This window comes from Drosophila yakuba, chromosome 2L, assembly GCF_016746365.2.
Source record: "Drosophila yakuba strain Tai18E2 chromosome 2L, Prin_Dyak_Tai18E2_2.1, whole genome shotgun sequence".
Classification (NCBI taxonomy): Eukaryota; Metazoa; Arthropoda; class Insecta; order Diptera; family Drosophilidae; genus Drosophila; species Drosophila yakuba.
Window position 1 is genome coordinate 14,507,958 of NC_052527.2, and position 15,349 is coordinate 14,523,306.

At 42.5% G+C, this 15,349-nt stretch overlaps 1 protein-coding gene across 2 annotated transcripts in view; it reads left to right on the top strand.

Moving 5' to 3' along the window:
* Positions 1–15,349, top strand: part of LOC6528217 (laminin subunit alpha-1) — a 65,990-nt gene that overhangs the window by 15,056 nt on the left and 35,585 nt on the right. For both annotated transcript variants that reach the window (XM_015198405.3, XM_002089243.4), the window contains exons 2-4: positions 73–401; positions 7,815–9,706; positions 10,023–10,837. In XM_015198405.3, coding sequence (XP_015053891.1) covers positions 73–401; positions 7,815–9,706; positions 10,023–10,837 — 3,036 coding nt within the window. The remainder of the gene's footprint in view (positions 1–72; positions 402–7,814; positions 9,707–10,022; positions 10,838–15,349) is intronic.

Here is a 15,349-nt window from a genome sequence, read left to right on the forward strand (position 1 = left end):
AACTTAAATAAAGTTATCTAAAACATTCCACATGGCAAACGAAACTAATGTCTGTTTGTACTCCACTTGCAGCCCTTCGATTGCTCAAAACGGATGACCTGTACTCATCTAGTTTCTCTGGAGGCCTCTATCCGCCGCTGTTCAACGTGGTTCCCCGGGCTGAGATCTCGGTGAATGCCACTTGTGGCCAGAACGGGGCCGAGGAGTACTGCAAACAGGTCGGCGCCAAGCCGTGTGGCATCTGCAATGCCCATTCCTCGGACCGGGCCAAACAGCGCTCCATACAGTCGCTGATCTCGTCGGCGGCGGGATCAGGATTTGAAGAAGGCTGGTGGCAATCACCAACGCTGCAGGGTGGCCGGCAGTTTGAGTATGTGACCATCCTATTGGATCTGAAGCAGGTAAGTCGAACTTATCCCGAATGGAGTCCCAACTCTGGGTGCTGTCATCTAACCCATCCAAAAATGCCGGGGCTAAGCTCTTGCGACAGGCGAGCTGTGATCCAGTTTGTAATTAAGCCGCTGAGTTGTCACTCATTTACAAGCGATTTAACGCCAGCTCCATGATCCATCGTTGTACATGTTGTGTTCTGTCTAATTGGAACTTTGAAATGTGATCATCTCGCTGTTGGGACTGGAATCGAAACCAGTTTGATGCCCATGCAGTTCTAATGCTCAAAACGGCCAACATAAATTCGTTTTGATGGAGTTTTGATTAAGTCATATTGGCTTACATGGTGATTTTTCGTGGCGACTTTCTTTGGCAGGGAAAATGGTTTTTGTTTCCGTTAGTTCTTAGTTTCAGAAAGATTAAATTAATATATCAATTTAGGTTAACAATTGGTAACCACTCTAAATTGCAGGGAATGTTTATAAATACCCTCTGCTATCCAAATTTAAGATTCACTTAATGTAATTCGTTTAGTCACAGAAAATTACATAAACATTTCCTTTTGAGACGATTTCAAACACAATTTAAAACAGTTGCCCAATTGAAATAGCGTCGACCTCCCAGAAGGCGTCTGTTACCATATTTTATTTCACACTTGCCGCGGATCTTCAAATCTCGATTGGGTGCTAATCGTCCGCCGATAGTGTTAATTGGAATTTCAAAGTGCATCCGACCACGGAAAGCCATCGGATGCGCACTTCTCCAATCAATTGGCTAATAATGTGCTAAAACCAAAGAAGAAACGAAGCGGGAAATGTGTATCATCTGTTTTGCATCAGCCGACGCAAAGTTGACATTCAAGTGCGGCTTGCACTCGAATCTTCCAGCAGATATATCAGTGTTTTGATATAATTCCCCCATTGCCACATACCACATGCCACATGCCCCTGGAACAACCCTTCCGGCACACAAAGATGAAAATGATGGCCCAGACCCAGACCAAGGCAAAAGCAAAGGCAAAGGCAGAGGCATTGAGTGTGCACTTAATTAAAACGAGAAGCCAAGGAGGAGGAGCAATATCCACAGACTGGAAGTGATTTAAAATTAAAAACATTGTTTTTGCATATGCCTTAAAGTATGAAAGATTTATGACAGCCATGCGTTGCTCTCCGAGTTTATTAATAAATTCCTGCACGTCTCTTTTGCAAAAGGGGAAACTTTATACAGAAGTATTTAAATTGGTCTCTTCACTTAATTAATGCTGACAATACTTATTTCTAGTTGCCAAACCGAATACAAATATAAATGGCCAGCCTTTTATGGCCTTCCTCTTTATGTACATATACATATGTATATGTGTGTATCTAAATGTCGAACGATTGGCTCTTTTTTAGAGCAATTGTGGCATGTACTACATTTTTGGTCAGACAACGAGCACAAAATGTATAGGTTCCCATGATTTTCAGATATGGACATAGCGGATGCCGAGGAAACGAAGTCAAATGAGGGGCATGTGTCAAAATTTACACGCTCTCATTCCGTTGATTTGCTTGAGTGACAAAGAATATTCACAGCTTGTCAGGAATTTTCCAAGAAGTATTTCCCTTAGGTTGTTTTTAGTTATGAAACATTTAATGGAATATCACTTTTTTATTTCCAAATATATTCAATTTTAAATCTTCAAATAATGGATGTTTTATTACCACCAGCCTTTTCCCAGGCATTCTAAACAGCTGCCGACTGTCCCATTCAATAAACTTCGACAAAATAGATGCTCCCCTAACAAGTTTACTAATTAGCTATCTCCACAATTAAGTGTGTTGTGTGATTTGGCTGTGAAAATATCTTGTGCATTTGTCACAACTATTTAGAAAGACATTAGAGAGATCTCCCTCTGTTTCTCCGAGTCCCAATGCCAAGCCAACCGAAACAGAACACGATTTATGACCTCAGACGCAACTTGACATTGACGTTGGTTTGTCTCCGTTTCCATGTTCATGGGCGACAAAATCTTCTGGGACTTCCAGGCTTCGACGGATTCGCCTCCACTCCCGGCGTGGATTTGAACAATTAGACTAATCGAGTGATTTACAACGGCAACGGGCTCTGGAACCAGATAGAAACGACAGGCGTGTGTCAACGATTTGACAGCTTAAAATATTTCTTTCCGCGCTGGGAAAAAGGCGACAGACTCCGGCAGTCCTCGCAGACTGGTCAGAATCATGGCCAGAGATTGTCCGTCCATACTATATACATACATATGTCTCTTTGCCAGTCAGTCAGTCAGGCATTCAGCCATCCAGTCTGTCAGTTTGCCAGTAAGCAGTCTGTCAGCCTGTCTGTTCGTACAACAATGTCTAGATTTATGCTTGAATGGCTTTGGGGCGCGCGTGACTAATTGAAAGTCTAGCGAGAATTCTACGGACAACGCGGCCAGTGGCTCTAAAACTTTGAGTACGCCTCTGGGATACTTCAGATATTCTGAAATGGAAAGCAACATGTGTTGCTAGTAATTTACAACATAGGTTGTTGCATAGGTAGATAGGAATGCGTTTGAAAAACTATTATCGATTTGAGGATCGTTTTTATTTTGCTAATACATCGTTAAGTGTCAAAACTTGCATAAATAACTTCTAACATTAATTTTTAATGTAAATAATATTTTTTTCTATACGTAATGCCAATCAATATTATTTTTAATTCTATGCTTGTGGTATTTTACAATTTACCCACCTAAAATCTGAGCCATCAAAGCGTTTTTAGTATTGCCGGCAGTCATCAAATCGACCAGTTTGGCAAATACGGGTATTACCAATTTGAAATGTTTAATGTTTGTTGTGTATGACTTTCCTATACAGACATTTAATTGCTTCATTAAATTTAGCCAAATTTGGCCAATGAAAAAACAAACTGAATAAAACGCGAGGGGCCGGTCACTTGGCATCGCTATTGGTTTCGTAACTGTAATTCAAATGTTTGACAAGTTGTTGCAACATTTGCAGCGCCAACAGAAGCAACAACATCCGACTGTTGCAAGAAACAAATGCAACAACCACGAGCAAAGCGTGCTACAAGCCACGTTCGAGACGCATTTTAGGCACAGCAATTATTTTAATGGTCAATTTATTTATTTGTTGTGCCTGTGGCGATTTTTCGTTATTTCGTTTTTTCCCGACATTTTCCCTGAATTTGCCTTTTAAAGAATGCTTCCTCAGTTGCTTGTATTTGCATGAATTTCCAGCGATTCTTTCCTTTTTTTAGTTTTTTTGGTTTTTTGTTTCGGAGTCTCAACGTGATTGAAGCTGCGCTTGAATGGTTTTCATGTCATTTGCGAGGAAGCGGATTTTATTTTTAATGGCCAATGATTCAGGGCGTGCAAAAGTCAGAAACAAAAATCCGTTAACGATGAAACAAAGAAATAACAGAACTTCTCTAAATTAAATGAACTAATTAATACCATTAATCAGATCGTTCTTGAGCAAGTAGTATTAATAACTAAGCTGATTCCAAAGACATGTGTACAAACATTTGAGGTGCAGCACATTTGAAAACCACATTCCATTAGCATTAAGAGCATTAAGCTCTTGATTTAGTATGCCCCACACCACAAGTGCTACTTGTTCAATTCGTATGATTCTGTTTCACTTCTTAAAGTCCAAACGAGTTATTGAAAACTTTGTTCATTCTTTAGCCGCATTAATGCGCAAATTTTCAGCGATAAAAACTTGCAGCAGACACAAAACTTTGCGATTACTTCAATGCGAGCAGCCAAAACACGTCGAAAAGTCTAAGTCTGAGTGAACGATAGAGAAAAGGAGGAAAATGTGCAAAAATATACGAGAAACATGTCTGCCATGTGGGTTCATTCACCAAGTTATCTAAAAGCGTGCCAAAACCAAAAAATGGACAACAAAAAATAGATGATTCTGTTTGTTCCAATGGGCAACCAAACTGTTTTATTTGCCAAAAACAAAAGAGAAAAAAATACGGCAAGATAAAATGAAACTGTAGGCAAGCCCTAAATTTGTTGTCTTTTTATTTTTAATTTGTTTCTGCACTCTGTCTACTTCAATTTTTCGCTCGTTTATTTTTGAAAATTTTACGATGCCATGGTTTTCCACGTTGTGCACATATTTTTTTGGCAATTAACTGAGTGTCCGTGTTAGTTTTTTGGTGCTTGGGCGCTGAGGAGGAAGTTTCCTGTCGGCTACGCCTGATGGACTTTCTTCATTGAGCGATAAATATTTGATTGCCATAAATGTTAATTCGTGTAATTTACGACATGCAATGCGCGCCCGCCCTCCTGCCACTCAAATTCGTTTATCAACTCAAATTACCCCGCCAAATCGGTATCCCATTTCGCTGCCTCGCATACCCCATTTCCACTGAATATTTTAACAATTTTGTTAGTCCCTCTGTGATTGGCTCTTATCAGTTGACAAGCATCTGGCAACAGGTTTCGGTGCATAAACAATAACTCACTCCCTCTCAGGAGGACAGTCCACTGACCAAATATTTATACTAAGAGTGATCTTCATCGATCGGTACGATGTAAACAAGTTTGCTGTGTCCGCCGTCAATTGGTCGAAACTGATAAAAACGTCAAAGTGTTACGCCGGAGGCCTTCACCTGCCGCTTCTTCGATTGCAATCTACAACGATTTTCACATCTCCACGGGGAAGAAGGAGCACAAGGAGTCCACGTCCACGTCCACGATGCCTTCTCCATAGTTCACCTCCTTTATCTGGAACTCGTTTTCGCTCAACAGGCAGCAGGAAATCAGTTCGGGAGCGCAGTCTGCTCTTGAGCTGATTGCAATCAGAGGTCTGGACAGAAATTTTGATGGGGACAACATAATTCACTAGAGATAACCTATCGCCTTAATTCGTGTGTGTCAAACTCACTGGCTCCTTAGCGAGATATCGGAAGTTTGGGATAAGAAATTACAGTATCCCAACTGTGCATGCGGGTGCTGAATTACTTTTGGAATTAAAGAGCTAGTTGGTACTTCTATGATAAGCACAAATATTTTGTGGATTATGGATTTTATTTTTAGTTTCGAAAATTCCTCCAATAGATTATATAGCCTTTTGAACAACCTGGTATCCAATAGAATATCAGCGTTATTTGCTGATTTTAACTATAGTTGAAATCATTAAATTTTAATATATATGAATATGCTTTTCTTTTGATATTAATTGGTTATTGGAAGAGTTGTGGATTTTGTTGACTGGTGGGGCTGAACTTATTAAAATTGTATTTTGTTTAGAGGGGTAAAATAATGATTTTTTTTTACTCTATAAATTTAATATTAACCAATAGATTTTGATTATTATCCTTGGCATTACCATTTACACAATAGCAGTCGATATCTTTCTCTCCTTCGTAAATTGAATTAATATTTTAATCATATTCATGTGTAAGGCACTTTCGGAGTGCCGTGTTGTCTCAATTTAGTAATATTACAATATGTCATTTTATCTTAAATTTCGATCTGAGAAATGTGTACATAAATATGCTATTTTATGAAATACAATTTGATTTATTTAGCTGTATTCTAATAGGTTTTCAGCCAGTTGCAGCTGGCTGGCAAATGTGTTCCTTCGAAGCATTCAGCCAATCTTGAAACCGTAACCAATCCAGATCTGTACCATATTTCTGTTTTAGATAACGTTTTTTTAAGCTTTATATTTATTAGACTTTATTTTGGAACTTACCATTTCACTGAAGTAGTGCTTGATTCTGGCATTTACTGCGGACATAGTAGTTGGTAAGCTAACAGTTGGTCCTCTAGTATTCCGAACTATTTCACTGTTAGTCAAATACTGCGAAGGAAAGTACATTTCTCGTCTTATTTATGTGTTTTCACAGCTGGCATGTCGACTTCATGATCTGCTTGGAGAACTAATCCACTTCGTCTGAAAATTGACATCCTTATTCTATGCGACGTATTCCAATTATATCAGCTTATCGACCTACATTTATTTAAATTCCGATGAAAAGTATGGTGCTGCAATTAGTGGCATGCCAATTAACAAGTTTATAAGTAGTATTCTGCAAAAGGGAACCATTTATCCCATAATTCCCACAACAAATATTTCGATTAATTGCCGCAGAAAGTAAATATGAAAGCTTATATAAAGTAGATGAAGACCAATTTATATACACTTTTGTGCATGGCTTTATATGTTTTGAAGTTGATTTCACTTCCGCAGTCCCGCTTAAAACCCCCAAGCAGATTAATTTTTTGCCGGTCTCTTTTGCTTATTTACTTTTGTAATCTTATCAGCTTGACAGACGTCGTTGTTGCTGTAATCGAATACAGGCGGCATTCAATAAGGAGAACGCACGCATGCGCACACCTTTTTCCAGCTTTTTCTGCTTTTTCATCCACACTCGCTGGCATTTGACTTCTTGTGTTTTTGCATTTTATCAGCCGTGGAAAATCGTGGAAAATGCATGTGTGCTGCTGATGCCATTAGCTACTTAGTGAGTTGTGGGTAAACAAGTGGCTTTGAAATTTGATAGAGTTGTTTTTGGGTAGTTGCTGCAGAGCAATTGCTCTCAGATATCGTTTTCTGATTTGTCTGCGGACTCAACGTGGACTCGCGATGACTAGCTAAAGGTTGGGGGAAAAATTAAAAAATAACACTAGGTACATATCTGGTTAGATGGCGCCATGTGGCTGCTCTAAGTCAATGCGTCGTAATCAATTATACACCTGGCCACACCTTCGCCACAAGTCGCCCGTCGGAAAATTCAATTGCATGCCTTTTATTGATTTCTCATTTTGGCCTGGCTTGCTTTTGGCTTTTCTGTGTGGCTTTTTGGCCACTGATCTTCGATAGGCGCAACATTTTCAGCGTCTCGAACACGCGACGTTTTTGGCATTTAGATGTGGATTTGATATTTTTCCCTCCTCTTATTTTTACCAAACAGTTTTTCCCAAATATCGCTTGTCAGCTGCTGCTGCCGGCCACGTTGAAAGAGCCACAGTTGGTCGGCGGTTTTGGAGGGTTGCGGTTGGTTGACAGTTCGGTAGATTTATGACGCGGCGATGGCAATGTTGGGTTAAAAGATTTTGCCAGTACCACACGACATTAGCGAAGATATAGTCGTAGTTCGCTGGTAGTCACAGATGCAAGATATACGTGGGCCTGCGAGTGGATAGAAACATCAGTTGGTGACAGAAACACTGACATTTGGGTGCGTGCATAATTTATTGCTCATTTGCCCATCGGCTATTAAATCGAATTCCCGAGGTGTGATGGTGGCAATGTCCATTCTCTCAATCGGTAAAATTTATAAAAAAAAGTTTGCATAAAAATATTAAAACAAACTCCTTCAAGGAGGAGGAATACAAACCCATTTAAAAATTATTTAAGGCTTATAGTAATAGGTTAAAACCCTCTTATCTTTTACAGACTTATCAAATCTTTTCCGTGTGGCTGAAGTCAGCCAACTCTCCGCGTCCAGCCTCGTGGATACTAGAAAAGTCCCTGGATGGGATTAACTTTGAGCCATGGCAGTACTTCGGTTTGAGCGATGCGGATTGCCAGCGGCGATGGAATTTATCCGGGCAAAATGGCAAATACGTTTTCCAGAACGACACAGAAATCATTTGCTCCACTCAGTTTTCGAAGCCAGGTCCCTTGGAGAACGGCGTGCTGCATGCTTCGCTGCTGAAGAATCGCCCCGGAGCCACGGACCAAAGTCCGGAGCTAATGAAGTTCATAACGACCCGGTATATACGGATTCGGCTGCAGGGCATGCACTCCACGGCCAATCAGGACAACAGCTTGGACTGGCTGCTGGACTCTCCGTCGCTGGAGAAGCACAGCTTCTACTCGCTGTCCCAGTTGAAGGTGAGTGCCCGCCTGGATTGCCATGGGCATGCCAATCGCTCCCAGGAGTCGCCGGAAGACCCTTCGCTGCAGTGCATCTGCCAGCACAATACGTGTGGTGCTCAGTGCGAACAGTGCTGTCCGCTGTTTCAGGATCGCCCCTACCAATTGGGCGGCGAGTGCGAGATATGCCAGTGCTATGGTCACGCCGAGAGCTGCACCTATGATTCCTTCCTGGACAAGGGCATATGCCAGAGTTGCTCGAATAACACGGTTGGCAATGAGTGCGAGTTTTGCGAGATGGGCTTTTACAGGGAGCTGGATGCCCCACTTACCGATCCCTGTTTGCCCTGCTCCTGTAATCCTGCTCGTTCCACCGGTGGTTGCCAGTCGGACGGAGGAAGCTGTAACTGCTTGGAGGGCTTCCAGGGCAAGAACTGCGAGGAGTGTGCTCCGGGATACTACGGAGACGAGTGCAAACGGTGTGAGTGCGACGAAAGGGGCAGTCTTGGCTCCAAGGGCTCCTGCTCGGATGTATGCCAGTGCAAGCTTAATGTGGAGGGCAGCACGTGCTCCGAGTGTGCACCCGGATACTTTGACCTAAGCGCTGAGAATGCAGAGGGTTGCACCAGCTGTTGGTGCTCAGGTGTCTCGCAAACATGCCACAGTGCCAAGCTGCAGACCCTGGCCTTTGAAACCCTCAACGATTGGAAATTGACCGATATACAGAGAGTGAAACCAATTTCAATACCTGTTGATGCCGAAACGAACCGATTGATCTTCGCCAACGAACTGGACGAAGTGGAGGCCATCTACTGGCAGGCTCCATTGGGTTACTTGGGAAATCGCTTGACAAGCTATGGGTCGAGGCTGCAGCTGGTGTTGACCTGGGATGTGATAAGAGGCGATAGATCGGGAAAGGCCACAACTGGGCCCAATGTCATCCTAGTCGGCAAGAATGGACTGAAGATTGCCTTCGGCGATGAATCCTTGGAGGGATTAGGAGTCAACTTGAATGTAACCCTTACAGAGGTGGGCTGGTATCACGTACCCCCTACTGTTGTTGATATAAAAACTAGACTTCGGCGAACCGAGGGCGGTGACTACCACGGGGAATCAGTTACCCGTTCCCAATTTCTCTCCGTTCTCGTTTCCCTCGATGCTGTCCTCATCAGAGCAGCTTTTCACACGGATCAGGGGGAAACGTCCCTTGAGAGAGCAGTCATCTATTCAGGAGGTGTGGAGTTGGGGGGAAAGTCCTCCAGCCAAGTGGAGCAATGCCTCTGCCCGGCTGGCTATACCGGTCTCTCCTGCGAGGGCTGCGCCTTTGGATTCAAGCGGATTTACGAGAACACCTCGGACCACCAGATTCTGAGCAAGTGCATCCCGTGTCCCTGCAACGGACACTCAAACTCCTGCGATCTGCAGAGTGGAAATTGCGGCGACTGCATGCACAACACCTTTGGAGATCGGTGAGTAACTTTAAAAAAATATTTGGTTATTCGTAAATAAGAGTTTTTTGTACATACTAGTCAGCTCGAAATTTGGAAATTAAATTAAAAAAATGAGTTTATTCCAAATTAAAAAAATCTTTAATTAAAAGTCTGTAGTTTGGACGCAAACCTGAAATCCTTCTGCAAGACAATGCAATCCACATAAGACAATCCACACCCAGTAAAGTTTTAAACCTCTACGCTGAGTGGTGTCTCTACTAGTTCACCACTCGTAGCCGGGTCACCCACCAGCCGAGACTCAAATCAATGAAAATTTAAAATTCTTTACTTTCAGTTGCGAGCGTTGCCAGTTGGGTTACTACGGGAATCCCCTGCAGGGAACGCCACACGATTGCAAGCGCTGTGCCTGTCCCCTACCCGAGGACTCCAACAACTTCTCACCCAGTTGTCAGCTGAAGAGCTACAACTACATGGACCTGAATCCGCAGTTTGAGCTGATAGAACACGCGGAGTACATTTGCACCCAGTGTCCGGAGGGTTATACCGGTGATCACTGTCAGGTGTGCGACGATGGGTACTTTGGAAATCCCCGCCAGCTGGGAAGCAGTTGTCAGCGCTGCGATTGCGCCGGAGGACCCTGCAACGTGACCACCGGAGAGTGCATCACGTGCCGCGGAAACACCGAGGGTTGGCACTGCGAGCGCTGCAAGCTGGGCTACTGGGGTGATCCGGCCGTTGGCTGTGATCCCTGCCATTGCCACACCGAAGGATCGGAGAGTGGATTGTGTGACAGCACCGATGGTCAGTGCCTGTGTAAGCCACGCTATGCGGGACAAAAGTGCAATGAATGCGACGTGGGCTATGCCAATGTTGAGCTACGCTGTCCATCCTGCAACTGCGATCCATTGGGCTCGTTGGTGCAGGACAGATGTGATCCCCACACTGGGCAGTGCCATTGCAAGGAGGGCGTCATGGGTGCCAAGTGCCACGAGTGCCAGGATGGTTACTTCGGCATGAATGCCTTGGCCGAACGCATGGATGACCTTGCTGCACTGCGTCAAAACTCCGATGGCGAAGGCGATGACGACGACTGGGAATTGGTTCCGGATAGCGAAGATCCCGACAGCGAATCCGCGGTGGCCTGTGAGGGTAAGTACCCCAGATTAGAGCTCGAAGCGTAGCGTCTAAGAACAAAGAAATTCCTCGAAATGAGTTCACTCTCTCTGATAAATCGAGTGCACCTATGAAAAACAGATGTGGCAGAGGTGGTCGGGTAGTCCATCAATAACTTGGAAAACATAATTAAATTGGCGTTCTACTTTGTGCCGTTAAGTGGAGCGTTTCTGATGCTCTTCATTGGCCTCAATTCAAAGAACTTAATGCACAAATCAGTCAAGTTCTGGGTGGGATGTGTGCATCTGTTTCTAGGGGCAATAAAACGTTGGATGGTTTGAGGTAATATTAATACTTTTCAGACACTGTATCTCCTGTAATGGATATTAATTATACACAACATTGGTGTTCCCATTAACAAAGTCTTGTTGTATTTAACTAATTCTTCCGAGTACCCAGCATTGTAATCATGACTTAAGGCACATTAAGCATTGCTCAATCTCAAGCATTAGGCCACAAAATTACAATTTTTCTTGAGGCCATCAGCTTCAGATTCAACTCATCCATCATACAAAATGCATTACATACACACCGGCTATTGTAATGGGATATTTTCGTTATCCAGTTCTCCTTGAAGTTGGTTTTTCTATCTTTTTTAACACCATTTACCAACTGGACAATGGGCAAAAACCCGTCTCAAATTACCTCTTCGTTTGTTATGAAAACCAAATGCGGCTGCCGAGAAGAAGATGTTTATTGAGTTGTACTTGAACAAGAACTCGGATTGCATAACACACTGAACGCCTATTCTTTTCATTTAAATTTACTTTTGTAAGCGATATTCCTTGAGGTTTTTCTGGTTGTTTCTCATTTTTCTAATTGTAAGTCAGACATCTCTTTGTACTTTGGGTAGATGCCCCTTTGGCTATAAACCATTTTTTTAACATTACTGTATAGGTTTATCCGCAGTCATTCTGCAAATTTTACTGCCTTCGGGATTTTGCAAGTCTGAACTGCTATTACTTTTTCGTTGGGGTTCTCACTTACCTTTCAGGGATTTTGAATTATGTTTTAAAGAAAAAAAACTTGGCATCCAAAAAAAAGCAAGTCCTAGAGAAAAAACAATAAATAGCGTTCCAAATGCTTCTCAACTAATTCCCTACTTTAACCCTATAAATAAAAAATGTTTTTAGAATTGTACATACTGTTTAAAATGCTCATTAAATATAAACTTCAGACGTATCTGAAAGGAAAAATAAGGAGTAAACAATAAACCCTTGGATTTAATGTCAAGTGGACTTGAAGAAAATATTCCAAACTATAATTACACATTTGCATGCCGACTTGGGCAGGCACTTGGCCATTTGGCACGACAGAAACCCCTCAAGTCGCCAATGCGAACAGTAGCACGTGCGTTTGGACTTGAGCTCGCTGGGAATTTATAACCCACGCATTAAATTGTGCAGCTATCTAAGAAATTAAGCAGCAAACTGCGAGATACATTTAGCCGCTGGTCATATTTTGTAATCAGTTCCATTTGCCGCTCACCAAGCAGCAGCAGCAGCAGCACCGCGAGTAGACACACTTTTGTGTTTTGCGTTGACCACAGACTCCGGCACAGACAGCATGGAGCCACCACCTCGCTGGTCTGCTGCTGTCCAGTTTTAAGACCAAACCCAATCCAATCCAAGCCGTGCCGAGCCGAGCCAGCCACTTTGGCAATTCAAGCCAAGCGGCATATTTTCATGGGGCTGAGGCTCTTGTGCATTTGCTGTTGTAGCCGCTGCGTTGACATTTTTATGGACATCGGAATGCTCCAACCGCCGATTGACTCTTAGGCGAACCCAAAAAACAAAAAAAAAAACAAAAAAAAGGCAAACAAAAATCGTGGCCACTTTGACTTTGCCCCTTTTTCGTTTTTAGCCAACTAACTGATTAGCGAAACAATTTCAAATATTTGTGTTAAATAACTTGACAATTAATTGCATTTCGTGGATGCGGTTGCGTTTGTTGTGGTTTCAATCGATTCGATAATTCGCATTTGGAGATGGGGTATCCGAACCAAATGAAGTTATACGATTCGAGAGTACATTTTGTGCGGCGTTGGCGGTGCGTTCAAAGGAATTAAATAGGATAATGGAAATTGCTGCTGAACACAAGAGAGTTAAAATATTTCAAGGAATGTAATGAACTCATAAAGTTAATTAAACTAAAAGTTATTTGAATAATATATACATTAAGTTAGGAATTTTAAGGCTCTTCATAATGATCAGTCTGCAATAAAAGATAGTAAGGCACATGTGCAAACGATTTCGAACGATTCACTTGGCAACTAGGCCAAACAATTACAAAATTAAAGCCAGCAAAAAGAAAAAACTGTAAGTGGCGCAGTATCTTTTTCACGAAGCCTGAAAACGAACGGAGAGTCTGAAAAATTGCCATGGAAAAAGCATCTTTATAGACAAGACGAGCCACGACGACTCGTTAAACAGACAGACAGACAGACAGACAGACGGACTGTCCAAGGTAATCAAGAAGCGTCTAAATGGACAAAATGGAGCAACAAGCACTAGTTGCTGTCAACGCATCATTCGAAATGGAGCAAGAGGATCCAATCCTCGGAGGCAATAAATTTCAAATAATTTCCAAGCACGGACAAACAAATGTGGCATAAATCGTCTGGCTAACGGTAACGGAAGCATGCAAAGCCAAAACATTGACACTAATGAATGTGGCCAACACAAATGTAATTGTCGAATGACAATTTGTTTACAATTGCCAATGCAAAGCAACTTACGTTGCTATTTATTACTTGGCAGGACGATCTAAAAGCTATTTCGACTATCAGGTACCCTATACCGTATAGCTGGAGTGACATATTATGAATAGCAAGCGACAAAGTTTACTAAATACTGAACTTTATTTTCATAATTATTTGTATATATTTATTTCTTGATCCTATAGAGTAATATAAATTGCATGCAGCATATGAATCAATGGATTTCAAACTGTAACCGGGTCATTATCGAAAACACTTTTCGCTGAGCCGGAGTAGCCAGAAGTTTGGCATTTTGATTTTCTAATTTATGGCCCAGACTTTCGCTCCAATCGAAGGCCCGTCTCCCAAGCTGCCCGTGTTGCCCCTCTGCTGGCCACCAAGATCCCGAATTGTATCTATATCTGGTTGCCTGGTTGCCATGTTTCGCTATCGCCAGCGTCCATGTCGTCGTCTGCTTCTCCTTTTTGGTCGTGGTGTGATTTTAATTGCTCTTACAAATGTTCTTCGTCGCGCATGCGGCGCAAAACTTTTCGAGTGCAAATCTATGTAGCCCAGCTTCGAGCTTCAAGCTGGAATTGGGCAAGACAAAAGCCCGAGATTTATAGCCAGTCAGCCCAGCCATATGTTCGAGAGGGAATTCTGTCCCATTTTCGGGGATACTGCATGCAACGTTTTCATTTTAGCCAGCTCGTGTGGGTAGTAGCATTAGAAAGGCCGCATGTTGGCTAGATTAGATGGGTACTTTTGGTTTAAGCGCATACACAGATAGATACACAGATGCTTTTCGAGAGTCTTTTAAGATAATCAAAAACCTATAGTTTCAAGTCCTAGACATATATTTCCAGTTAATAGCCTTGCGGCAAACCACTTACTTTAGTGGGCACTAAACCAATAGATCATAAACCACATCCTCTCGTAAAAACTTAATATTGAAAAATTCATATCATTTTGTCAGTTAACACTTCGCCTCATTTGGTGCCACTGGGTCTCAAAAAATTGATTTAAATACAGCAGCCAGTAATCAGCTTCCTCGGCTATTGCAAAAGGCCCACAATCAGCCTAATAAAATGCCACCCAAATGAAAAGCCATTATAAATAATCTCCGATCTTGGAGGAAAAATATTAATTAGAAAATAATACTCTCGCCAAGTCTTGAATGAAACCCAAGTCAAGCGCATACAATAATTAATAAATTATTTCCAGTCAATAAACTTTTCAGTCTCCGCGCATTGCAACATATATTTTCGTCGAGAGTCCAACTTGGGGATTTGGTGAGGGGAGGGGCAAAGAAAACAGCCAGCCAGGCACCCCGCGGATGAGCAAGCGCCGCACCAAGATGGTGGAGCCGCAGTGGAAGTCGCCCCATGTCAGTTCATTAGGGTCAGCCAGAGGAGACTGGGAAACGCGGAGTGTTGTGCACCGAGTCTCAGTCTTGGCGGTTCATAAAAATTAGTTGGCTATAAAATTAGCCCGACTGCGGAGGAGGGTATTCAATTCTCGTAAAATCAACACAAATTGAATTGCACTCCATTCATGGAAATCAAGTTGCGTTCGCCGTCCAATATGTTCATACTTTATTGCTGCCACATTTTGTGAATGAGAATGGGAATCAAAAGAACGCAACTGCCTCCCATCGCAAAACTCGGTTCGCCGACTGTTTGTTAACACTCGGGAATTAAGGAAGTGAGAAGCAGGTGCGTGCCTTGTATAAATAGACATCTCTGGGCAGGTGAGTTTGGACTTCGGTGTGACTTTTAGCTGCTCGTAAA